At 41.9% G+C, this 26,076-nt stretch overlaps 1 protein-coding gene across 2 annotated transcripts; it reads left to right on the top strand.

The window, feature by feature from the left end:
• Positions 1-43: 43 nt before the first annotated feature.
• On the top strand, positions 44-7,937 carry RBM24 (RNA binding motif protein 24). 2 transcript variants are annotated; one of them, XR_014474895.1, is made up of 5 exons: positions 44-512; positions 1,546-1,669; positions 1,787-1,841; positions 6,000-6,089; positions 6,768-6,899. XR_014474895.1 is itself a non-coding variant. In XM_083187875.1 (4 exons), the coding sequence occupies exons 1-4, from the start codon at positions 345-347 to the stop codon at positions 7,099-7,101; spliced, it is 681 nt and encodes a 226-aa protein (XP_083044001.1). In that variant the 5' UTR covers positions 44-344; the 3' UTR covers positions 7,102-7,937. The 2 variants fall into 2 exon arrangements, 1 of the variants encoding a protein (XP_083044001.1); XM_083187875.1 differs by lacking the exon at positions 6,000-6,089 and having other exon boundaries at positions 6,768-7,937.
• The last annotated feature ends 18,139 nt before the right edge of the window (positions 7,938-26,076 follow it).

Here is a 26,076-nt window from a genome sequence, read left to right as displayed (position 1 = left end):
CAGCCACTTCCCGCCCATCCCAAGGGAGGAGCCCCCAGCCCGGCCGGTCGCTCTTAATGCAACGGGAAGAGGGAGAGCCGGCAGCGGCAGTCAGCGTGTAGCACAGCGGCGTCAGTACCTCCTCCTTCTTCTCCTCCTCCCCGGCTCTCAGCTACAAGGCGTGCGGGACACCCTACTGAGCGCCGCTCCAGCCCACCTACCTCACCCCCCACCAGCAGCAGCACAGGGACCCGCTCCTCTACACCGTCCACGGCTGTCTGCATGAGTGTCCGGCTCCCTGAGAGCTGAGAGCGCGGTGTGTGCAGCAGAGCAGGTCCCGGGTGAGCACGGAGAGAGCGCGGAAGATGCACACGACCCAGAAGGACACCACCTACACCAAGATCTTTGTGGGGGGGCTCCCCTATCACACCACGGACTCCAGCCTCAGGAAGTACTTCGAGGTGTTCGGGGACATAGAAGAGGCGGTGGTGATCACGGACCGGCAGACCGGCAAGTCCAGAGGCTATGGCTTTGTAAGTTGCAATGGTTACACTGCAGGAAGGGGGGGTATGCCGAGCCGCTCGCTTGTGCCCATCCTGCCTCCAGCCGCTACAGGTGTCCCCGGTCATCGCTGTATTGTCCCCTAGCTGCCTACCGCAGCCGCCGGTGACGGTGCTGCCGGATCAGGCACACGGGCGCTAAGGGGTTAATAAAGCAGGTGCGTCGATCCCGAGAACAGCCCCAGGTCTAACAGAATCTCATTGTTGATATGGAAAGTAGCCCAAACCTGGAAGCAACCCACCCACCTCCCCTCCAGAGCACCTGCACTAATTCCCCCTGCATCCTGCCAGCCCGTGCCCTGCACCCTGCCAGCATCAGCCCTGCGAGCACCTACCTCTCGCTCTCCTGCTCTGGTGGCTGTGGAAATAACTCCTATTAAACACCTGTAAGATGATCCTGTCCCTTTATTTCGTGCTAAAACCGTAAAAAAAAAAAAAAAACCAGCAGCTACAGTACCTGATGCTAAACCTTCTGGGGACAGACTGATCCCTCACCCTTGGTCTGTGATGTTAAAATAATTTGACCATCATCCTTCCTGGTTCCCTCACCCTTGGTCTGTGATGTTAAAATAATTTGACCATCATCCTTCCTGGTTACCAAATATCACTGAATGGCCATCATAGAGATTATTGGAAAGTTATATTATTTTACTTAAATCACTTGCCATTCTCTAATCCAGTGCTATAGGGATACCCAGTGCTATAGGGATACCTCCTATCTAGGATGTTGGGTACTGGTCACATCTAAAAAGTAGACTGTCACAGATAAGAAATGACCTTTCTAGCACGGAGTACGTTTTGTCAGATTCACAGGGGGAACAGATATAAAACAAATGATGGTGCGCATAATACAACAAAGTGCATTTTATATTCTTTGGTCTATGTTTATATTCTTTGGTTTTCAAATTCCAAGAGGGGTATGTTGTCACTTGAATTTTTCTTTTCAGAAACAACACAATGTGGTTTTATTGCCCAATACATAGTAATGCTAGATATTTTCTTATAGGTGACCATGGCTGACCGAGCTGCCGCAGAAAGAGCATGTAAGGATCCTAATCCTATTATTGATGGAAGGAAAGCCAATGTGAATCTTGCGTACCTGGGTGCAAAACCCCGCATAATGCAGCCAGGTACTGTCCCCTTCTTACTCTAATGTTAACAATAACTTTGTCATATAAAGGCTTTGTTGTGAGACTGTAATTGGTTTTCATCAGGGTGATCTAGACCATCTTTTCTTGTTTCATCAGGCTTTGCATTTGGGGTTCAGCAGATTCACCCAGCACTTATACAAAGGCCTTTTGGGTAAGTCTTGGCAAAATTGATTTGCATATTCTTTCCTCCTGTATCTGCAAACATAGGAAGCATGGAAGAGTACAAGTGATCACAAGACTGCATCTGATTCATCACGTTTTCCTAACTTATTTAGATTCTAGTAAATATTCAGCTGGCGTACTAGATAACGCACTGTATTGGGAGCCCAACTCAAAGTATATACTGTATTACAGCACCCACATATTTGTTTTTTAAATGAATGCAGACTATGATACAGGGGTGAGTGCTGTAATATGTAAATATATATTTGCTATATTAAGCTGGGTACATGAACAATATGCATGTTAATAATATCATCTCGCCTATTGTTTAGTGGGTACCCACTATCATGAACGAAACGCATTCCATTAATTATGACCCTGATCATCTGAACATGCAGTCCGATATGACAAGTCAGTGACTGCATGTGCTGCAGAGCCCTGGATGACATCGCTTAACAACATCATTCAGTGTTTACTCACGTGTCGTTCACTTAGCCGTAACAATATCGGCAGTTAAGGCTTAAGATCTGTAAACATCATTATTTTAATTTGGGTAAAATGAGAACGCACAATATCCCATTCCAATGGTCAAATATGGGGTCACACTTTTTCCAAACTGGGACCTTTCCTGAGGAAGGATGGCGGCTGCTGGACCCTCGTGTTCTACCCATTTTCAGTGTTACTCAATGTTATCTATCTCTTTCTAATCTGACAGGGGTCGTTTACAATTAAGATAACTGATGACAAGGATTTGATGATAAGAGATGGAATAGTTCTGTTTGGAATTAATCTGTGTTACCAGTAGACAGAAAAACGGCTAAATGGTGATTAAAGATGCATGTATGTTGGTTGGTTGGTTTTATTTTAAAGTGAATTTTTCTAGCTCCTAGAGTTGTGTGCCTTTTTCTTGTGATTACAGCAATGAAGTGGTTTTTACCGCTAAACCGTGTGTTTTGGGTTTTGTTTAAGCCATAGTGAACCTTGTGGTGTTTTGGGGATGGGAGGGGGAGCCTGGACTTGTGTTTTATTTGTTGAGGAGTGTTGACTTTGCCTTGGGCAGCAAAGGGCCCTTTTTGGCTCTTGCTTCAGAGTTACAGCTTGTTACTTTTTATTTTATTTGTTAACCATATATTTTAGTGACTTTGGTTTCTTTTGTGTGTGACATTTACTTTTGAATTATTCAGCTTGCATGCTACACACTTTATTTGGTTCTCTTATTAACCATGTGTTACTTTGGGCTTTCTAATTTAATTTTTTATTTTTCTTCTTGCTCCAATGGTTTACATGTCCAAATCATTCTGCTAACTTACCATTCATAAAGTTTATTGCCAAATAACTATGAATTAAAAAGGCGCACTTAATTTTTTTTCACCCGTACATTTAAAGCTGCAGTCAAGCCTTAAGTCTGCAATAACTGCTGGTGAGAACATTCGTTTCCATAGTTTGCCTCTTCGGTCCCTGCATAGGGGAAATATTCCAATACAATTGAAGGCTTGCTGTGGCACAATTACTTGAACCCTGCTATATTCCGAAATGTCTATGACCCCTCCCCCATTTAGTACATGAGTATTACTTTACGATGAGTGCTCCAGTGCACATTATATCGCAAGGTATAAAAAGTGTGTGCCGCTAATATTTTTTTTTATAACTAGATGTGATCTAGTCCAAAATGCATGTTGTGCATTGCACAGTGTATGGTAAGCATAAGCTTGTTTGCTAGGACTGACAAACAGCTGTTTATTTCAAAGCACTGATCTTTTATATAGTAGACATACTTGGCCATTCTAGTGGTTGGTTCATTTGGCCATATAAAGACATTTTGCACTCCTAGTCCCTTCTCATATGTCAAGTCAAAAATAGCCCAAATGCAGCTTAGCCTGTCAATCAGAGTGGAGCAGCAGTTGGGTGAATTTTTTGATTTAGTGTTAAAGGTTCCACCATATACGTGCTCTGGTATCTATCTCTGTAAAAGTGCTTCATGAACTACCGGTTTCTACACTGATGGTTTTTGTTTATTGTCTACTAGCTTTAAAGCTGGGATATTTTAAAGTATATAATTCTTCACTTATACAGCGCTCCTGAGCAAAGCAACACATGGTTTTGTTTGCCAACTTGTCTCCAGTATTGCAGAATGCTTTCTGTGCTGCAATATACTTAGAACATAGATAAACATCATTAAATTAACATTTATGGTGATGTAGATCATACTTCTACAATGAATTGACCATTCTTTATACTAAAAGCACATTACTCTATTGGGGGTATTTAGTAAAGCCTAAAGAATTTGTGAAGAAAATAGTAATAACCAATCAGCTAACCGCTTACATTTTACAGACTATGGGGCAGGTGTGTTAAGACTGGTGAAGCGATAAAGTGGAAGGTGATAATGCACTGGCCAATCAACTCCTACCTGTCCTCTTTAAAATAGCTGATTGGTTGGTGCATTATCTCCACTAAAAACCAAGAGGTTTGTTATGTTCGATCACTCACAAGGGTGGTGAAATCTCAAAACCCGGTCCTATGTAGTGTAACAGGTGCACATGGCTGACCATGTTCATCTGCACCTAATGGAGCCCACACACGCACCGATCCCGGCGCGCGTTGTGGGCTTAATTAGCACACATAGCATCGCATCGTATACCTTGTGCATACGATGTGCATGCTATGCTAGAAAAAGCTAGTACAAAAGTATGTGCAGCACATACTTTTTGTACTGTACGATGAGGTGCCGCGGGAGCGCACACCCCATCGTACAGCATCGCACCGCCGGCAACGGTGCGTGTGTGGGCTCCTTAAGGCTTGATATCCAATGTTGGTCATAATAGCAGGGTGTTTTAAAATATCATGAGCAAACTAGCTAGGCAAATCATCTGCGTGCAGGCAGCATGACTGATGCCAAGTTATTCTACTTCAATGTTTGTTTGAATATATTTCATTTCAGTTGCCATAGAAGCTCTCAACATCATTTGACAACTTTAAGCTAAATATTACAGGAGCAACCAAGCCTATAGCTGTTTTATGTACTTATTGGTGTGTACACTAGTCACACAGTACTTTTTCAGTTGCATAACTTTTGTTAGACTATGTTTGCTGGTTTAATGTTCCCAACAGCAGATTTTAGCAAGTACACTTATGGTGTGTACACACGGGTACAATCACCCTGCGATTCTGACTAAATAGTCAGAATCACATCGCTATCGCACGCAGATCACAAGGGTTTTAACCCTTGTGCTCCCGTATCGCACGGCAGAAAGTCTTGACTATATAGTGCAGATCTGCACTATATAGTCAAAATTGTATGCCATGCGATCGCATCGCACGGCACTATTTATTTATTTACAGTTTCTTATATAGCGCAGCAGATTCCGTTGCGCTTTACAATAGTAGACAGTGATAAGACAAACTAGGTAACAACAGACAGACTTGGAGGTAGGAGGACCCTGCTGCAAGCTTACATCTCAAGTGTGTACACACCATTAAACCAGTACCTTTTTAACCTGGTTTTCTTTCTGTGTAATCCGTTACTGGCGATAAGAAGTTTTAACATCAAAACAGCAAGTTGGAAGAGCTCTATCGTTTCACTGGAAACATTAATTCTGCTGGCTACTGTTTCATTATGTGTTCTCCAATTCCACATTGTGTACTGCAAAACTATCCTTTTCTATTGTGTGAGATGCCCCATCCTCCACCCGGGTCTTTTCTTGCAATCAGTACTTGAGCATTCTTCAGATATTGACTTCCCCATGTACATATTTGGGCATTAAACTATATATAGAATACAGACAGACCTGGGCTACCTTTTGATGCTTTGAGTGTGTTGGAGTGGGTGTTTTTTTTTTTTTTTTTTTTTTTTGGATCGCACAATTTGGAAAAAAAAAAAAAGGCCACTTATCCATTATGACACTTGTTCTATGTGTAATGAACATCCCCTTAACTTTTTTTGGGTTCAAGGCGCAGTGTCTTTAAGCATAGTAGTAGCAAGGAAACTTACAAAGGCCGTATAGGATATACAATGGTATCGTGTGAAAAATATGGTGTGATGTATATTTAAGTGGCCTCAAACTTCTTCCTCCTACAAAACCCAGATTTCTTTTTTAAAGTTGATTTTGTGTTTATACTACATAGGTGTTTTTTTGTCTAACCCTAGGTTTCTATAGATTCCCCCACAAACACTTTTTCTTATTTGTCTGACTGAGAAGTAAACCAGCTGATTCGAAACTGGAAGTTTAGTTGACGGGTATTTAAAATGATTTGACCTTTACATCCTTGTAACAGTGTGATGCACATGTAATATTTTATGCTATGGAGTATGGCATAGCATCTGAAAAGCTTCAACACCAACAGCATTATACAAGTTTTCTGCACTGTTTTGAATGTGTGACTCTGCTGTGCATTCCACCACTTTTAAGTTCTTTTGTCGCCTGCAAATTTTATTTTCTTTTTACTTTTTAAGGGTGACTAAGGTTGCAGAGATTAATGTGTGCTGAGTCTGCAGAGTACTTCTCGTAGGGTTGCCACAATAAGTAGTTTAAAACTACATGGGTTTCAAAATACATTGTGAATATTTTATCTCCTAACAAGGTTATTGCTCAACATTAAGCTAACCCCCCAAATGGGTGCGAGCTTTTGGCTCCTATTAAACTTTTTTTTAAATCTCTTATACATATTTGAATAACAGAACTTCTAAAAAAAAAAAAAAAATATATAGTAAGCACCACTGAAAGATTTAAGGTGATCGTTGAAGTCCTTGCATTGTCATTGACTGGAATCTGTCTTCTATTGTGGCAACCTTATGCACATAACCACTAAATTTGATGTTGGGTTAATTGATGAACACCATTGATAAAGCTAAAGTGTTATGTTGTATCTTTTATATGCTTGTTTTACTAAATTCCATCTTTCTGTGCTCCTATAGGATTCCTGCACATTATGTTTACCCACATGCTTTTATGCAACCAGGAGTTGTAATTCCACATGTCCAACCTACGGCTGCTGCGTCTACAAGTCCATACATTGACTACACTGGTGCTGCTTACGCCCAGTACTCTGCCGCTGCCGCCGCCGCTGCTGCCTACGATCAATACCCATATGCGGCTTCTCCAGCTGCAACCGGATATGTCACTGCTGCAGGCTATGGCTACGCACTACAACAACCACTAACTGCTGCAGCTCCAGGGACTGCTGCAGCAGCTGCTGCCGCATTTGGTCAATACCAGCCCCAACAGCTCCAGGCTGACCGCATGCAGTAGGACATTGTTTTGAAGTTCTCAACCATATCTACTTATTTCTTTTTCAGCCTTCCAGTTTCTTTATATAAATGAGACTTAAACTAGGCAAATGGCCTTAAAGAGAAACAAACTGTTTTTTGGGGAAGAAAATTACACTATTCCTGCTCATATGTATTATGCATCCAACTTACAGTGTTTCAGGCATTAAGGAACTCCTGTGGTTAGATTTCTTGGGTGAGTGGTCAGAACTCATGTACAGAATTTTATTTTTACATCAGGGAACGAAACTGCCTTTTTCTAATCTGAGAAACTTTTTCTTCCTCCTTTTGTTCGCTAAAATGTTTAAACCAGGGAAATATCATTCAGCAATATGTAGCCTGTACAAAGTAAAATGTTCAAAGCACAAACGGTCATGTATTCTCCAACCGAGCTATGGCAGTTTGTTAGTGAGAAACATGCAGTTAACACTGACGTGTTGGAGGCACATGGCCTCCTGGTCACATGATGATGGATAGGCACCAAAGCTATTTTCTCATCTGTCCTTTATAGAAGTGGAACTATGGAGCAAGTGATGTGGAATTAACGGGTGCAACAGCTGTACTGACAACCAATAACACAGACTATTCTGGAGAGAACACATCACTTGTGCTTATTTGATGAGCTTGTCACATTCTAATCCTTCTGCCCATCCTGTTTCGCTTTTGGAAATGTAACTGCTGGTGTCAGCTATTCCGATTCTGAAATAGGATCAGTCCCTTACTACCACAGTCTTCTATTCTCTAACACCTATTCATAGCCTGTGAATAACATCGGGAATATACTTGCAAAAGTTAACCCTTTAAGGATTTTTTTTTTTTTTTTTTTTAATAAAATAACTTTATGGCCCCTTATTCTGGATTGTAGGGGACCGCCTTCCTTTCAAAGTATTTATGAATTTCAGTACAATCTGGGTTGCAGTTCTCTAAGGGTTAATGAATATGGTTTGTACTGTGCCTTAACTGTAACATTTATGAAAGAAAGCTATTTATTTATTTTGAAAGTTTTACTATGATGCGCACTAAAGAAGGGAACTTTAGATGCGTCTAATGTATTCATCTCATGGTATAAATTATTTAAGTAAATTTAGATGTAGAACATATTAACCTAGGCAACGGAAATGTTGACTTGGATTTATTTAAATTCTGAATGTGCACTGTAATATCCCTACTTTAACACTTCTGGATTTTTACATGACAGTAGTAGATTACTTGCTCTATAGATACAATATATTTTTCTTTTTAAATATCTCTTTAAGCAGTATACTATACATTTCATTTGTATGTAGGATATTGTCTATTTTTTTTTGTTTTTTTTTTTTGCCTTACTAGAAAAGTGCTGCTTTATACTGTACAATAACTTGTAAAACTGCAATACTAGGCAATTTTTATTCTTGACTTAAACATGAATATTTTACACTGTAATGGGTTTTTATACTTGAACAATTTCATACAAGGGAAGAAAAGACAGCATTTTTATGGACATTTGTCTAAATGTCACTGGATTTCAGAATACTAGCCAGTGTTATGTAATTGTAGACAAGAATCTCCATGCATATTATTTATTCATTATATGTTGCTTTATAATGGTTAATATCTATTAATTTCACTTGTATTTAAATACAATAAAAAATATCTTATTGCATTATTTGACTGCGTGTGACAATTTAGGACCAGAATATAAATATATTTAATATAATGTAAAGGAACGGCTACAATAAAAGGATTTTGTGGCTTTTCTTGTTAGAGAAAAATGAGAAAACAAAATGTAGGAATATTTGGCTGTTTGCATGAAGTCCAAAACCTTGGAAGAAAAGGCCATAGATTCTCCTCTTCAATTGAAATGTTTGCTAGTAATCTATTGCAGTCCGCGGCGTAACAAAGATGGATGTTGCGTTTAACTAGCAACAAGTGAGTAACTCTTAATAAAGTAATCATTAGCAAATGCAACTGGTTGAATCTGGGAGCAGCCCAGAAGGATACCTGTAGTGTGTACACATGGGCATTGAAGAGTGCCCCCTAGAGAAGGCATAATGTAAAATTAAAAAAACGTTTCTGTTATGTGACGATGCTTCATTATATACTATATGGCCCTTACTCTGGTTCACTTGCAAAGGCAAATTCCTTCTCAAATGACAAAACCATGTGCACTGCAGGTGTGTGGGGGGGGGGTTGATATAACTTGTGCAGAGAGGATTCGATTTGGGTGAGTTATTTTGTTTCTGTGCAGGGAAAATACTGACTGATTTATTTTAACACTGCAATATAGATCTCGCTTTGATGTAAAACCCCACCCAAATTGAATTCTCACTGCACAATTTACATCTGCCCCACCTGCAGTGCAGTGTTTTTGTCCATTTGAGAAGGAATTTGCCTTTGCGAGTGAACCAGAAAAATGGCCTATATGTACTTTAATGAGTACTCTCTGACTTTTTTATTGCTTGCTGAGCATTAATACTTAGTAATGCCACAGGCAATGTTTAAATTGACATAGCAAAAGGTGTGTATTCATATCCCTTTTTAGCTTTAAAGCTGTGTCCGAGCCTTGTTGATAAATAAAAATCCTTAACACCGTTGTAGTGTGTGGTTGTGTGTACAAACCTAATCTATAATTTTATTTCATTGAACCCTGTGAGCAGCATTAAGCAGTGGATGGTGTATTGGTGTGCTAGTGGTTTAAGATTCAACACATACTGATTAATAGTACTTGATATTATCACTTTGGCAATGGTAGTAATCTATATTTTGATCAATATACCTGATAATAAGACTTGCAGACTGATGATTATGATAGTCAAAGTAATGATGGGTTAGAGTTGACCTTATCCCACTTGCCTATTCATGTACATCCACTATTGTCATATTGCAGGATGTGTGTGTGCTTACAAATTTTGTTTTAGAAGTGACTGTGACTTGTGATCACTACAAGGCACAAATAAGATGCTGACGATAAAGTCGCTTTCATTTGTGCGGATAAGAAAACAAAGTCAAAGTGTTTAGGAATCTTTGAGTAACATTGTTAATGTGGTCACCATTCTATAATCTGTTAGAGTTCCGTTTCTTTAGGGCAATGATGGCTAACCTTGACACTCCAGCTGTTGTTGAACTACACATCCCAGCATGCCCTGCATCAGTTTTAGGGCAGAGAGAAACACTTTTTTTTTACCTAATTATATGTGTGCACTCAAAATAAAATTTCTCAAAGCAAAGTTTTCTGTAGATTAAGTTGTTGAGATTTGTTGGTAATATGGACTAGTACAGGTTGAGTATCCCTTATCCAAATATCAGTTATCTCAATTATTCCGAAAACCATACATTGCAGAAAGTGAACAAAAAAAATGTTCTTGCTAAAAACCTACTGGGGACATCAGTAACCGCACTACTGGGGGCATGATATGTAACTGGTACTAAATATGTGCAAGAAAATGATTGCTTGGCATTAAAATTCAGTACCTGAGATAGTACACAAACTTTTTTTCATGTTTTGAAACTTTGTTTCAAGCACAAATAACATTTTATATTTGTATGTGTTTGATGTATTGTATACAACAGAAATGCAAGATACCTTGTAAGATGCATCATTGAAATATACAAATATTCTGAAAAATGGAATAATCCATTATTCAAAATTTCTTCTGGTTCTGAGCTTTTTGGCTAAGGGCTACTCAACGAGTATTCCTAAAGTAGTTTTTTAAACTCTATTTTATACTATTTCTCTATAATGTCTTAAAATCAGTGGCTCTTGACATTCAGTTTTTCTAACCGGTCATGTTTTCAGGATTTTTTTCTGTGGAAGCATACAGGATTATTACCGACCAGGGGTGGTAGGCTGGTGCACCTGTGAGACCGCCTCAGTGACTATAAAAGAAAGCGATCCAACCCCCTTCTGTCTCCCACACAAACAACCTTTGCCGGTTCACATAGAAGAGCATCATTGTGATATCTGTTCAAGGGACAGGAGTGGGTGCTATTTGGGGATGTAACAACTTCTGGTGTGTTTCTGGTGACCACTGGGGTAGGGTTGGGGATATTTGTTATATTTCAGGGATTGCCAGGCATATTGCAACTAATGGATTCCACACAGGTGTAGTGATGTATTAATCCTACTTATTTTGGTGTTGGCTCTGCCTACATTTAATTTGGAATCCCCCACGTGAGCTACTACAAATGTTTCCAGGGTCAATTTTAGGTTCCAATCTGACCCATCAAATTAGGTTTACTTGTGCCTGATTAAAGATATTCACAAAAAATGACCTCTTGGTGGTAACATGAGGACCGGAGTTGAGAACCTCAGAGTTATTGTTGCTTACAGCCTAGGTGGGATGATTGAGTGGTACAAATTGTGGCTACTTTTTTTTTTTTTAGGAAATTAATAATCATACCTTAAAAACATGCATACACTAGGGTAGAGGTTCTTAAACTCAGTCCTCAAGGCAGGATACTTAAGGATGACCAGCGGACAAGGTGCCGAAAAGCCAGAATACCAATGAATGAGGGAAGCTCTACAGAGATCAGGTAAGTATACTCGCCAACCCTCCACTCCTGCAGCTTAAGCCTAGCACACACACACACACCCCCATATGCAGCCTAACCTTAACCGCCCCGCTAGTCCCTAATCCCCCCCCCCTTTCTAGGTGCTTACCACAATCAATTCGATTTAGCCATCTGTGCTTAGTCATGGATATCCGTAAAACCTGGACGGTTAGAGTTTGTGAACCACTTGAATAATCGTTTAGTGTGCAGCTGGAAACCCATTTAAACATGGTGAGAGCATCCAAAACCGCACATACGGTAATAAATGCCATGGCCCCAGTCCTGTGCGGCAGCTACACTATACAGTCCGCTGAGCCTTGCCTGCTCTGCAAGTCTGCTGTCGAGTTTCCAACTCCAAAATACCCAGGGAAAAAATATCAACCTAAAAATACATTTAGCGATAATTAGTCGACCCTTATTTGCAAGAAGAAAAAAACATAATTTCATGACCCTAAATCCTGAATGTATTACATGGTACTACTTGTGGTTTTCACATGCACAGAGGTTCTGCATGGGTGACCGCAGTAGCACCTTGACACTATTAAACATTGTGATTATTTAATAGAGGCTACAAACTGCCAGGTTATTAGAAAAAATATGATTTGTTTCATTAATATGATGACTGTGGTATTTTAGATCATGGGTTTATAAGATTTATTATGAGCTTGTGGTCCGGGCTGGATCACTGTTGGCAAATGCATTCAACTTAAAAGTCTTTCTGAAAGGTTTTCATTTTTATGTCATGTACAGTAATACAATGCAACAAACGAAACTCAGCATGTGTAATACAAGTGGAGAATGTGGGTTTAAAGTGAAACAGTATGGAGTGGCTTTTTTATTTTCAGATGGTTATTGAATTTGAAAAATGCATGTATAATGGAAAATCTTTACATATTCGGGTTTAATCTTTTAAGGAATAGCCGAGAGAGACTGAGAATAGTACAGCCGTGTCCCGGAAGTCTCTCTCTCTAACATGTCACATACCTTTCAAAAGCATATGATCTAGGCATTGTTGTCAGATATTATGTTTTTAATATACCTGGATTTTTTGTGAGCCTAAAGCTGTGTACACATGGGGGCGATAGGGGCTGAAATAGCTGGAAATATGGTCGCAGGCGACCATATTGCCAGTGATGGGAGTTTGCCCCGGCGATAAATCGCCGGGTGCGCGCTCCCGTTTTTAGCCCCGTTCTACAAGCTCCTGCGACCAGCTGATTACCTCTGCGGCGCCGCCGGCAGAGGTTCCCTTTCATCAGCGACCATCTCTGGTCGCTGATGAAAAGGAGAAACTGAGCAATATATCTCCCCCGGTGTGTACGGGGCTTTACATGCCCCCTGTATTTATTTATGTATTTTTTCACTTTAAAATTAAAAGCTTTTCATATCTGTGTACTTTAATATCTATGGAAGTAGAAAACAAATCTTTTTCTATAAACATAAATATTTATCATTTATACTAATGTTATATTAACACCTACTTATAAACCTAATTCATTTCATATAATGTTTTGAATTGTTCTATGTATTTTGACAATACTTTCCCTCATTTCCAATATTTTCAAAGAATCAGAATCTGTTTTATTGGCCAGGTATACTTGCGTATACTAGGAATTTGATTTGGATTGCTGTGCAACAGCCGGTTAGATACAGTTAAACAGTGACAGTACAGATATACATAACACATACAGGTATACGCTAGCTGTACCCTGGGCATATAGATGCAGGGAACATATAGTCGCTGAGCTGCACAGTGCCTAGGCAGCCATCAGAGGCACCGCTGGTCGTTGCAGCAGCCAGGTAGGTAACAGTATAAGTAGAGACAGTACAGTTATCACAAGGGGAGAACATACCTGCCGAGCTGCACAATGCCTAGGCAGCCATCAACGGCACCACTGGTCGTTGCAGCAGCCAGGTACAGTAGGTACAGAGGCAGTACAATTACCACACAAGGAACACCTACCTGCCGAGCTGCACAGCGCCTAGGGCCCTGATGGCTAACCTTGACACTCTAGCTGTTGTTGAATTACACATCCCAGCATGCTCTGCATCAGATGTAGCATGGCGAAATAGCAAAATTGAAGCAGAGCTTGTTGGGATGTGTAGTTCAACAACAGCTGGAGTGTCAAGGTTAGCCATCAAGGGCCTAGGGCAGCCATTCTCAACCACGGTCCTCAAGGCACACCAACAGTGCAGGTTTTAGTGATATCCAGGCTTCAGCACAGATGGTTTATTCAGAATCCCTCAGATACTAATTAAGTCACCTGTGGTCAAGCCTGGATATCTACAAAACCTGCACTTTTGGTGTGCCTTGAGGACCGTGGTTGGGAATGCCTGTCCTAGGGTGTGGTATAGAAGATTTACAAAGTAAAGTTGATAGTCAAGAGGTAAACCCCCAAATGTTCTACATGCATTAGGATAACAGGTACAAATGGTCAACAATGGTTAAGGTTGTAGACTACAAAAGGTTGACAAGGTCAAAAGTTCACATGACAATGGTCGACCCAAGATTTTTTTTTCCCGAGTCTTCTATATTTCATGTTCTGTAACCACCATCAGTACAAACTTAGACCCTCGCCATACTTCAGGCAAGGTGACTATTCCCAAACAATGTTCATGTGGATAGTAAATTAAGCAACTTTTGAGAAAACATGTTAAAAACACACTGAACATGTGTAGACCATATATGCGCTGACCATGTGCTAATCATGTGTCCCTTATGAACCTGTCAACTTTAAGCACTGTTGATCTTTTATACCTGTCAACCAAATGCATATAGACCATGTAGTGTTACTCTACTGACCAGTACCCAGTCGATATATAATCTTTAAATTACTACTGTGGTTGAGGCTTTATTTCATTATGTTATAGTTGCCACAAGCTGGCTGCTAGGGATAATTTCAGATGTAGCATTAATTAAAGTGATATATTTACAGTTATTTTTCTTCTCTGGTTAGGTTTTACCTTACAGTATGATTCTCATTATGGCCTTTAAAATGGTCTAGCCCAGAGTTTCTCATTTTTTGCCATTGCAGTACACATTTTAAGGATATCCATGCTCGAGTCCAAATAGTTAAATCAAACTGACTTGGGTACAAATTTAGTCATTTCTACACAAGCATGGATATCCTTAAAACCGTTTAGTATGTTTCTTGACATAAATCACCAAGTGGTGACAATATTAAATATCTCATTGATCTAGGTCGCAGTGGTGATAAAATATAAGTCTAACTTGGTAGTAGTTGCAATAGACTCACACAGAGGACATTTCCTTAGTGCTTTATCTCAGTAAAGGATGACAATCCTACGCCTTAACCCTTTGAGTGCCAAACGTTGCTGTGAGCGATCACCCAAATATCCGCTAAAAATGCCAGCGCCGATCACACTGACTGTTCTTTTAGTATTAATAAAAACAAATACAGCCAAGTCAATTCATTGAAGTTTAGTTAAATATTGCATTAAAAAAAAGAACAGTTGCTGTGAGCGACGCTGGCAATTTTACCAGATATTTTGAGGATGTCTCACAGCAACGTTGGCAGTCAGAGGGTTTTAAAAAAAAAAAGTTTGCTTGGCAATTTTCACACCTACCTGTATTTTCACAAATTCTCTTGGCACTTAAAGGGTTAAATGCAAATCAATAAACAATGATTATTAATATAAAATAATTTATATATTAGGATACACAACTCCATCAATAAATTATTGGTACTGAAAACAATAGGGGTGAAATTTAATAGGATGAGAGATTCAGAAAGAGAGATTTGGTAAGAAATCTCCAGGTTTTTTTAAACTGCATTCATTTACACTGGAAAATCAAACTGGTTTTACAGTGTAAATGATTGCTGCTTTAAAAAACCTGGATATTTCTTATTGAGTCTCTCATCCTATTAAATTCCCCCCTAAATCTTTTATAAGTTATACCCCTTTCAGACAGAAAACGAAATTACCGGGTGAAGCAGTTCTACCTGGTAATTTCGTGAAAAACACGGGTCCTTTTTCTGTATGAAAGGTCACACTCGTTTCGTAAATCCCGAATTATGACCCGGGTTGACCCTGTCACACAGAAGAAATACCTGTTATGCAGCAAATTACCGGGTAGACATTTTCAACACGGTAATTTGTTCTTCTGTGTGAAGGGTGGTCAGGCTGCTCTCTGTAAAATGACACAGCATTTGAAATGCCGTGTATTTGCTGGGATTTTCAGACTTTTCTGTCTGAAAGGGGTATTATTGACACTAGAACAAAGGGCTGATAAATCCAACAAAATATTCTCAGCACAAAGTATCTCAACACATGGGTAACGTAAAATAGCATTTTTTTCTTTCCAATACCATAATATACATTATATGCCACTCAGTTGAATTGCTCACACTGCCATATTGGACAAAAAATGTTTGCTTGAGTGCTCAGACAATACCATGAACCATACATTATGGCTATGTATCACATCAGAATTGGAACATACCCAAAAATAGGAACCAATCAGTGTGTGCCCTTGTTCAGGAGCTACTCATAAATATTGCAGTTGCTGCATAGACCTCTATTGTTGTACCAGTCAGAAGTTTGTAGGATGTGTAGATCTTATGGTGTGTACACACTTGTACAATGTGCATGAGATTTTGACTATATAGTCAAAATCTCAACAGGATTGCATGGAGATCGCATGGGTTTTTAACGCTTGCAATCCCAATGCGATCTCCTGTATCGCAAGCAGAAAGTCTTGCCTGCATAGACTATATAGTGCAGATCTGCACTATATAGTCAAAATTGTATGCAGATCGCATGCATACCTTGCGATGCGATCCCGATCTGATCACTCCGGGATCGCACAGCACTTGCACCGTGTGTACACACCATTAGAAAGATGTGTCGGTCTCTTCTACTTAATGTCTTCATCTAGAGAGCACTACACCTTACCATTTAACCCATGGGTGGGAAATAAACTGCATGCTGGTGTGTGCAGTCCCACAGCAGCTATAGGGCCCATCCTAACCATTTCCTTCTGGAATTGATAAGGTCCTACTGTCTGGGAACCTTTTTATATAATAGTCATTCAAACTGGTGTGAATTGATTATTGTAGGGTGAATACGAAAACTTTAAACAGTCAAAATAAGTACAAACATACAGTAGCTAATGGAACTTATGAAATGCTGACTGTAATCACTTCTATAGTCTATTTACATTTCCACTGGGGTCACTGGTTTTAGAACAAATGCTATTGCCAACACCACACAATACAGTGTGTTTATATTATTCCATTCACAGGCAAAGTTATTAATTTATGATGTGGGTGAGAGAATTAGGAAGTAATGGAGATGTACTCAACCATGTTAATATATCTCTTTTTTTAGAGGAAGTTATTAAGGGCAGAGAAATGTGTCCTAAGAATACGGAGTTCATTCTAGTGGGTGGGGAGATCAACAAGTAAAACTCAGTACACTGTGCTAAATAGAAGCGACAAGTCAGAAAACACTCCTACCATTCATAGGATGTAAGCCATTGCATAATGATTCTGTGTGACTTGGATCAGAGAGGGATTTCCTTTTCTTTATTTCCCAATTTTTTTTTGAGAGCTTGTTTTTACATTTTAGTAAATTATTAACAACACTTACAGAGTAACATTTTAAAGGCTTGTTTAAACAAGGAATAAACACTCGAAAACTGGTGCTTTTTGTTGCTGGTAGTACTGGTTGCTGATTGCGTCAGGATCTTACATTTTCAACAGTGTTAACATTTGTAAAAGGAACTTTTCCACATCTAACAAATTAAAAAGGAATAGACTGTTCTAATTAACCCTAAACACTGTGTAATACACAAGTGATTATATTTATATAATATATAAGTTCCTGTACACACAATCTATAAATGCCGTGATTTTCAATAACAATTTGTGCCAATCTTTGGAAGAACCTTTTCAATAAACATATTTGGAAGACATCTTCCTCTACTTCATTGAAAGTATTTATTCATAGGCGCCATACCACTATTGTTTTGTTTTTCCATGTTTTGTTCCTCGCATTCAAGGAATTTTGGTGGTTAGGCTGCAGAGTGTATTATACTTACCTATATACATATGTATAGCGCTTTCTGGAATACTGTGGTTTAATAAATGTGCCACGGCACTCGGGACTTCATCAAATAAGACAATAGGTAGCCATTACTAAATTGATGTTTCAGCCTTTATTCAGGCTTTTTTCATGTAAGCTATTGCCAACAGTAGTAGAGCTGCCTATACGTAACACCCACACCAGTTGCCAACAGTAGTAGAGCTGCCTATACTTAATGCCCACATCAGTTGCTGACAGTAGTAGAGCCGACAGTAGTAGAGCTGCCTATATGTAACACCCACACAGTAGTAGCACTACAATGCCGACAGTAGTAGCACTGCTTATACATATGCCCACACCAATTGCCGGCAGCAGTAGTGCTGCCCATACATATACCCACACCAGTTGCCGACAGCAGTTGCCGTTCTCTCACCCTTCTCTCTTTGCCTAACCCCCCTCTCTCTGCATAACCTCCCCCCCCCCCTGTCCCTATGTCCCTGCTGTCACTCTCCATCTTTCCCTGCACTGCTGGTCCTCTTCCTGCCTGTGCCTGGATTCCAGCTCCCATCTCTGCACCACTTGGCCTCACCCTGTCAATGTCACCCCTGGATCTCTACCTTCCGCTGCTGGGCACCCAGATGAGGTATCCCCGGCTGTTATCCCTGCCGACTCTGGATCCCTGCCACCTCTGAACTAAGTAAACACCCTGCTTTCATTTAAATACAGTGATTGGGGCTTCTCCCTGTCCCCTGCTATCACTTTCCCTGTTCCCCACTGTCACTCTTGCTGTTCCTTCTGTTATTCTCGCTGTCCCCAAGTTTCCACTGTCATTCTCCCTGTCCCTACTGTTAAATCTCTATCCCTCCTGTCTCTGTACCTGTGTTCCTGCTATCACTCTCCCTGCCCCTATGTCCCTGCTGTCGCTGTCTCTGCTGTCACTCTACCTGTCCCCATGTCTCCCACTATCACTCTCCCTGTAACCATGTCTCCTCCTGTCACTCACCATGTCCCTTCTGTCAATCTCCCTGTATCCATGTCCCCACTGTCACTCTCCCTGTCTCTGCTGTCATTCTTCCTGTATCCATGTCTCCTGCTGTCACTCTCCATGTCCCTGTTGTCTGTCATTCTCCCTGTATCTATGTCCCCTGCTGTCAGTCTCCATGTCCATGCTGTCACTCCTTCTGTCCCTGCTGTTACTATCCCAATATCCATGTCTCCTGCTTTCACTCTCCAAGTCCTTGCTGTCACTCTCCCTGTCCCTGTGTCCCTGCTGTCACTGTCTCTGTCCCTGCTGTCACTCTCCATCTTTCCCTGAGTCCCCACCGCCACTCTTTTTCCCCATTTCCCTGCTGCCACTTGCTCTCTTTTGCTGTGTCCCCACTGTTGCTCACTCTTTCCTTGTCCCTGTGTCTCCGCTGTCACTTTCTCTGTCCCTGAATTTTGGATCATATCGTGTGGCATAATGTGTAAGGGGAACTAGTGCAAGATAGTATTACTATTGCAGTGCATAAAGTATATTTGGGGTATAGGATGAGGTAATTACACTTAATGACATGCCCCCATTTGAGTGGTCACACACCTTTCTTCAGAGCACACGTGCGCCATTGGCACGCGCATGACTACACCCTTTATTTTTCCATAACTCCACATTCAAATTTCCATTTCGACCACTGTGTGTGTGTAGGTTTATATATATATATATATATATATATATATATATATGTATGTATGTATATGGATACAGAAAGACAAGGGTGGTCAGCACCAGGTATACAAAACAGCAGAAGAGACGAGGTAAGTTGTTAAATCTTGGCAAATTACTCCCCCTATGTATATGGGGTGTCTGCACAGGTCCTAGTGGGGACGGTGGTGTACCGCCTCTAAGAAAAGGTAACTATAGTTAAATGTGTTAAGAACCCGGCGACTTAGTAATCAAGAATGTATATACATAGTATATGGTAAAAAAAAAAAGGAATTTATTTTTTCATATATATATAGAATACAATACAATAAATGAGGGTAGGTATGTAAAAAGATATAAAAATTTAAGGTGGGGATATCAACAAATCCTAAACAATGGGGGAAATAGACACACTATAAAAGATTGCTATATGAGTAAAAGGCACAATGTTAAATGCTAAAACTAAGATGGAATCAAATATATATTGAGAATGAGAAAACACAGTATAAAAAACGAAATATAAAAAAACGCAATATAAAAAATGGCTTAAGTTAGTGCACTGAGAATGGATTTCAGAAGCTGCCCAACATGTTAAGTCGCAAAAGGACTTCCTCAGGGAAGAAGAAGAAGCTGGGAGACATTTCCCAGAGAAACGCGTTGAGCTTCTCTGATACCCCAAAACCCTTGACACCATCACACTCCTGAGGATACAAATATATCAATTGGTTTTCTGAATTTGGGACTTTTGTTCTCTACCTGGTCATCCTAGTTTATATCTCTCAAAAGGATTGTACCTGCAGCAAATAATCACCTCCACCCAGGTCTACCGGACAACCACCAGAAAGCAAATGCTTACAAAGCAACATCCATCTGGATACGGCCACCTGGTAAATTATCGCTGCTCAATAAGAGACTGCACCCATCCAGCACTCATCCTAGATATAGGAGTCCACTAAGTGTCTAAAAGGGTATTTTAAATCCCCATTGTGTGTCTTATTAATATTATTACCATTATCATTTTATATATTACATAAAAAATATTTTAAAGTTTAAGAAACCGTCACATTTTTTATTTGGTAGTCAGTCAGAAGCATGGAAGGCATTTGCCAGTGTTCCATGTTACATACTGGCAAATGCATCCTTTTTAAACCCCCACTATCCACAGCAGCCCGAAGCGTGGCGAGCGCAGCGAGGGGACGCGTTACGCGTCCTCCCAATATTTTCATACCCCCACTATCCACGTCGGCGTGGAGTTGATTTTATAAAGTGTAGCTAGCGTAGAGAGCCACCGAGCCCAAAGAGCGGCTAGCGTAGCGAGCCCCGGATGACCTTACATGTAATCCGCTTCCCCTCGCGGGGCTCGCTATGCTTGCCATGCTCGCCACACTATATAGCATCAGCTCCACGCCGACGTGGATAGTGGGGGTATGAAAAGGTCAGGAGGACACATAACGCGTCCCCTCTGAGGCATTTGCCAGTGGAGGCATTTGCCAGTATGTAATATGGAGCACTGTCAAATGCCTCCTTCATTGTGAATGAGACGCACTTGCGTCCGCACCCCCTCTTTGGACAGGAGACGCACGCGCTACAGAACCCCTAACCCTGTCGGCAGGGTTGCTGTACTTTGCCACAATAGCTTCTCAGACGCAGGAGCGTCTCATTGCTGGAGCGTCTGAGACACTCCTGCATCTCCAACAGATGGAGCGCCTCTCCACCGACGCCAGCATGATCCCCTCTCCGCCAAAGAGAGGGGATCATGCTGGCGCTGGCGGAGTGAGAGAGGCGCTGACTAGGCTTGCCAGGGACGCCGGGGGCAGAGATGCAGTTCAGTACGGTAGTACTAGTGTAGTTTCACGGCGGCAGCCTACGCTATTAGCGTAGCTTCAAACGTAGCGTAAGCTGCCGCCGTGAAACTACACAAGTACCTTTTCATCATTTATCAAAATGCAAAGTGAATGAAAAATTCTAAATCAAATCAATATTTGGTGTAACCACCCTTTGGGTGAAATTTACTAAGATGGGAGTTTTATTTCAGATGGGATGTTGCTATGGGCAACTTATCAGATACTATTTATTATTTTCTAGAAGTTGATAGATAAATAAATAAGAAGTAGATTCTGATTGGCTGCCCATAGCAACATCCCATGTGAAATAGAACTAATATCTTAGTACAGGTTGAGTATCCCTTATCCGAAATGCTCAGGACCATGAGCATTCCGGATAAGGGAATTTTCCGTTTTTTGGAATAAAAGTTTGTTAGGCATACTTACTTGTCCCCTGGTGGTGCCCGATGGTCCCTCGGCGTCCACGTTGTCCCCTGGAGTCCACAGCAGGACTTCAGCATCCTCTCCGGCGTCTCCAGCGGTCCTAGGAGTGCTCACGCACAGCACTCCTGGGACCGCTGGAGACGCCGGAGAGGATGCTGAAGGCCTGCCATGGACGTCGGGGGACTTGGTAAGTATTAAAAAAAGGGTTAGGGGGGGGGGGAGACAAAAAAATTTCAAATTATTCCAAAAAAAAACACGGTTTTTGGAATAATTCGTATACGGGATGCACGGATAGGGGATACTCTACCTGTAATATCTTTTGTCTTCAAAACAGCATAAATTCTTGTAAGTACGCTTGCACACAGTTTTTGCAGGAACTCCGCAGTAAGAGCGTTCCAAACATCTAGGAGAACTAACTATAGATTTTCTGTGGATATAGGCTTGCTCAATTCCTTCTGCCTCTTCATGTAATTCCAAATAGACTCAATGGTGTTGAGATCAGGTCTCTGTGGTGGCCATAACCAGGGCTGCCATCATAAATTGTGGGGCCCGGGACTGACACAATAGGCAGCCCCCCTCTATTATATTATCTTCCCTAAATGTAAGTCTCAAAATTCCAATTTTGTACTTACCTTGCAAGCTATCTCCCATTGGAAGGTATCCAATTAGCGGCAAAAAATATTGGTAGCAAAAACAGGAGTTTATTGCAATTTATTTTCCTGATTTATTTTTTTCTTCACGATTTTTTTTTTAGTCAATCCTAATAGGATGCTCAAAAATAATAACTTCTTGCAAAAACACAGTTCCAGTAAAATGTGTGTTATCGCAGCTGCATTCCCCATTTACGCACAAAAACAGGGCTGCTTATAGGGATCTTCTACTGACATGGGGCGGGAAGCTCTAACATCCGTGCCCCGCGTTCACCACACATCGCCGGCTACCACTGACATAATTATCGCATATGCTCTAAAATATGCAATAATTATGGCAAAAGACAGCTCTTGCATTAAGAGCTGCCTTTTGCGGTGAGCCGGCGATGCGCAGCGGGTCCCGGCGGCTCCCCCCTCCCTCCCTTACCTGGCTTGTGCTGGCGCTGCTGCAGGCAGGTGGGGGGCACGCTCTCCTCCTCCCTGCACCCAGGAGGAGGTCACAGGTCGGGGCAGCACGGTGCTGGTGAAGGGGGGGGGGGCGGTGCAAGGCGGCGGGGGTCCACTCAGGGCGGTATTGGTGCGTTAAGAAGCCCATAGGCCAAGCTGGCGATACCACTGCAGCAAAAACCCGCCGTGCAGGTTTTGCTGCATATCCTAAAATGCGGTAAAAACCACGATAATGGGGTTTTAACCGCATATTTAGTTTAGAGAATCTCGCCCTAGGTGAGGCAGTTGAAATTCACCAATAAATGGTGGCTCATGATGGATTTTTTGGGGCTAATTGGATGCCTAGGCGAGTGCATTAGCCAAAAGAAAATATAGTGGCTAATTGATATTGAATTGATAACTTGGAGAACATGAAAGGATGAACCATGTTATAGTTAGATTGCATGTTAATACACTTGTCAATTCGAGAGTGTAAAATCCTGCCTTCTGTACTCACAGCTCTCACTGATGATGGGTGCCTATGCTAGGGCTGAACACATCCCTTTTCTTTCCCTACCAAAATGAGTGTCACACTAGTAGGTTCGGATGAACTCGTGACATAGTCAGGAAGGGTTCTTGTTTCTTAGCAGGGCGCCCACTAAGCTATTTGCTTAGTGGGCTATTCTGCGTAGTGAAATCGCATCGCACATCGCATCACATGTCTTTTTGTGCCTTACGATGCGTGCGATGCGATATGTGATGCGATCTCAGTAGTTAATTTAGTTAATTTATTTACTGCACCCTGAGTGAAATCTCATCGCACATCACATCGCATGGCCCTTTTTTGTGGCATGAGATGTGAGATGTGATCTCAGTGGTTCATATGGTAAAACACCTAAAACACCACCACTCCCCACATCACCCCCAAGCGTGGTGAGCATCGGCGGTGGAAAGCATCCTCGGACCTTTTCATACCTTCACTATCCAGGTCGCCGTGGAGTTGATTTCATATAGTGTGCCGAGGCCGAAGCGCGGCGAGCGTAGTGCGCCCCGCAAGGGGAGGTGGATTACTTTACATGTATTCCACGGCCCCTCACCACTCTTCGGGCTCGGTGGCTTACTGCACTCGCCAGACTATATAAATTCAACTCCATGCCGACGTGGATAGTGGGGGTATGAAAAGGTCAGAGGACGTGTTCCGCCACCCCTCGCAGGGCTCGCTGCGCTTGCCACGCTTCGGGGTGACGTGGAGTGGTGGTGTTTTACCATATTAACTACTGAGATCGCATCTCACATCTCACACCACAAAAAGCCATGCGATGCGATGTGCGATGCGATTTCACTACGTTAGCATATGCAGGAAATCTGGGCGCCCTGCTAGGAGACAAGTACCTCAGGAAGTACCACAGGATCTGGAGACATAATTGATGGGGTAATGGAAGAAGGAAGTCTTTGGAGTATTAGGGACAATGGTCAATGTCCTAGATAAGAACTTGAAGGGTCTTAGGAGTGGGTGACGGATACAGAAGATGAACTGGAGGTAGTTGGAAGCTGACGGTCCAGGATTTGCACCAAAGGGGTAGGGTAACTGAGTGAATGATGCTAACGGTTGCTGAAGCTAGGAGAGAGGAGGCAGACCATGAAGGAACCAGTGACATAGGCTACGCAACTGAGTGGGCTGAAGCAGAGGACTGAGCAGAGTCTGGACGTGCATAGAACCTGGAGCTAGGGAGAAGCCAAGGATACTGTAAAAAGAAGGGCAACTAAAATGGTGCATGGCCTACATCACAAAACATACCAGGAAAGACTAAAAGATCTTAATATGTATACTTTAGAGCAGAGAAGGGAAAGGGGAACATGATAGAAACTTTCATATATATCAAGGGCTTAAACAAGGTACAGGTGGGAGACATTCTTCACAAGAAGTGGAGCAACAGAACAGGAGGACATGCACTGAAACTAGAGGGAGGAAGATTCAGGGGAAATTTGAGGAAGAATTACTTCAAAGAAAGAGTAGTAGATAAGTGGAATAGCCTCCCATCAGAGGTGGTAGAGGCAAATACAGTAGTACAATTTAAACATGCTTGGGATAGGCATATTGATAGCCTTACAAAAAAAGAAGGATCAAATATGGTTTGAGGAAACATGTTTAAAAAAGGGGAAGACTAGATAGGCTAAGTGGTTCTTATCTGCCGTCAAATTCTATGTTTCTATGTTACAGACTGCAGAACTGATTCTTTGTACTGGCCCTGAGCTGCCTAGGCAGATCCCTCTTATGGACCAAGGATGGCTGCCATTGGCTGTTCAGACTGTGAGGAAGTCAGACGGTGGAACGAGTTGCACTGAATCACCACATAAAAGAATCCCACGCCTCTCAGCTCCTAAACTCCTACCGTAGATTGAGGCCATGATCAGATTCAGTGGCGTCTCCAGAGGCGGGGTTGTGGCACAGTTCAAAATTCAAATCGGGGAGCCGCACCCACTGCCAAAAACTGCCATTCCAAACTGCCTGGCAGTTGGTGAGGCTCCCCTATTTGAATTTTGAACTGTGCTGCAGACCCACCTCTGGATCTGCCACTCATCCGATTCCAGAAGCAGTACCTGTAGCAGAGACATGAAGACTGGGTCTAGTTCCAAGTGTGCTAAAGCACCTTGTCCCTCCCCCTGCACCTACCCTATATTGCGGCACTCCCCTTCCCGGGAGCCCTGGATCATAGTTCCACAGCTTAACCTTAACTACTCCCTGTGCATAACCCTAAACGTCCCGTAAGAGCTGGATTGTAGTTCCACAGCTTAACCCTATCCTTTCTCCGAAGCCTTCCCTAACCTCCCTAAGAGCAGAGGATCCACCCTCTCAAAAGGAGAAGGTGGGCCGAGGGTCACATAGATGTCTATTACTTCAGAACTCATCAGACGTTAGTCTGCAATGTAATGTGCATGTCAATTTATGTCACCAATAGTGCAGTTCTTATAATTTCCCTGCTCATCATGAGCTGGAAACCCTCTCTGCAACATGCCACCACCTCTGAGATACTAAGAACATTGGATCTTGTGCCATCTGCTCCATTTAGAATACACAATGGCATTATACCATTTGCTCTTGTTGCTGTTTTCCTGTTCCTATCTGCCATGTTTGTCCCCCCATTACTGCTCCCATTTCTGCCCTTTAGGGAGCTGGGCAAGGATGGAAGGATGCGTGCCAGAGGGAGCAGGGGGGCAACGCAGGGAACCGGGCAGGAGAAGAGAGGACACTGCCGGGTAGCGGTCCAGCAACAGCGGCGGGAGCACAGGACTTTAAAAAGAAGTCCATACAAATGAATGGGAAGCCATTCATTGGCTGAGACCTCTCTAATCAATCA

This window comes from Crinia signifera, chromosome 5 (genome assembly GCF_055691185.1).
Source record: "Crinia signifera chromosome 5, ASM5569118v1, whole genome shotgun sequence".
Lineage (NCBI taxonomy): Eukaryota > Metazoa > Chordata > Amphibia > Anura > Myobatrachidae > Crinia > Crinia signifera.
This window is presented reverse-complemented; position numbering and strand designations above follow the sequence as displayed.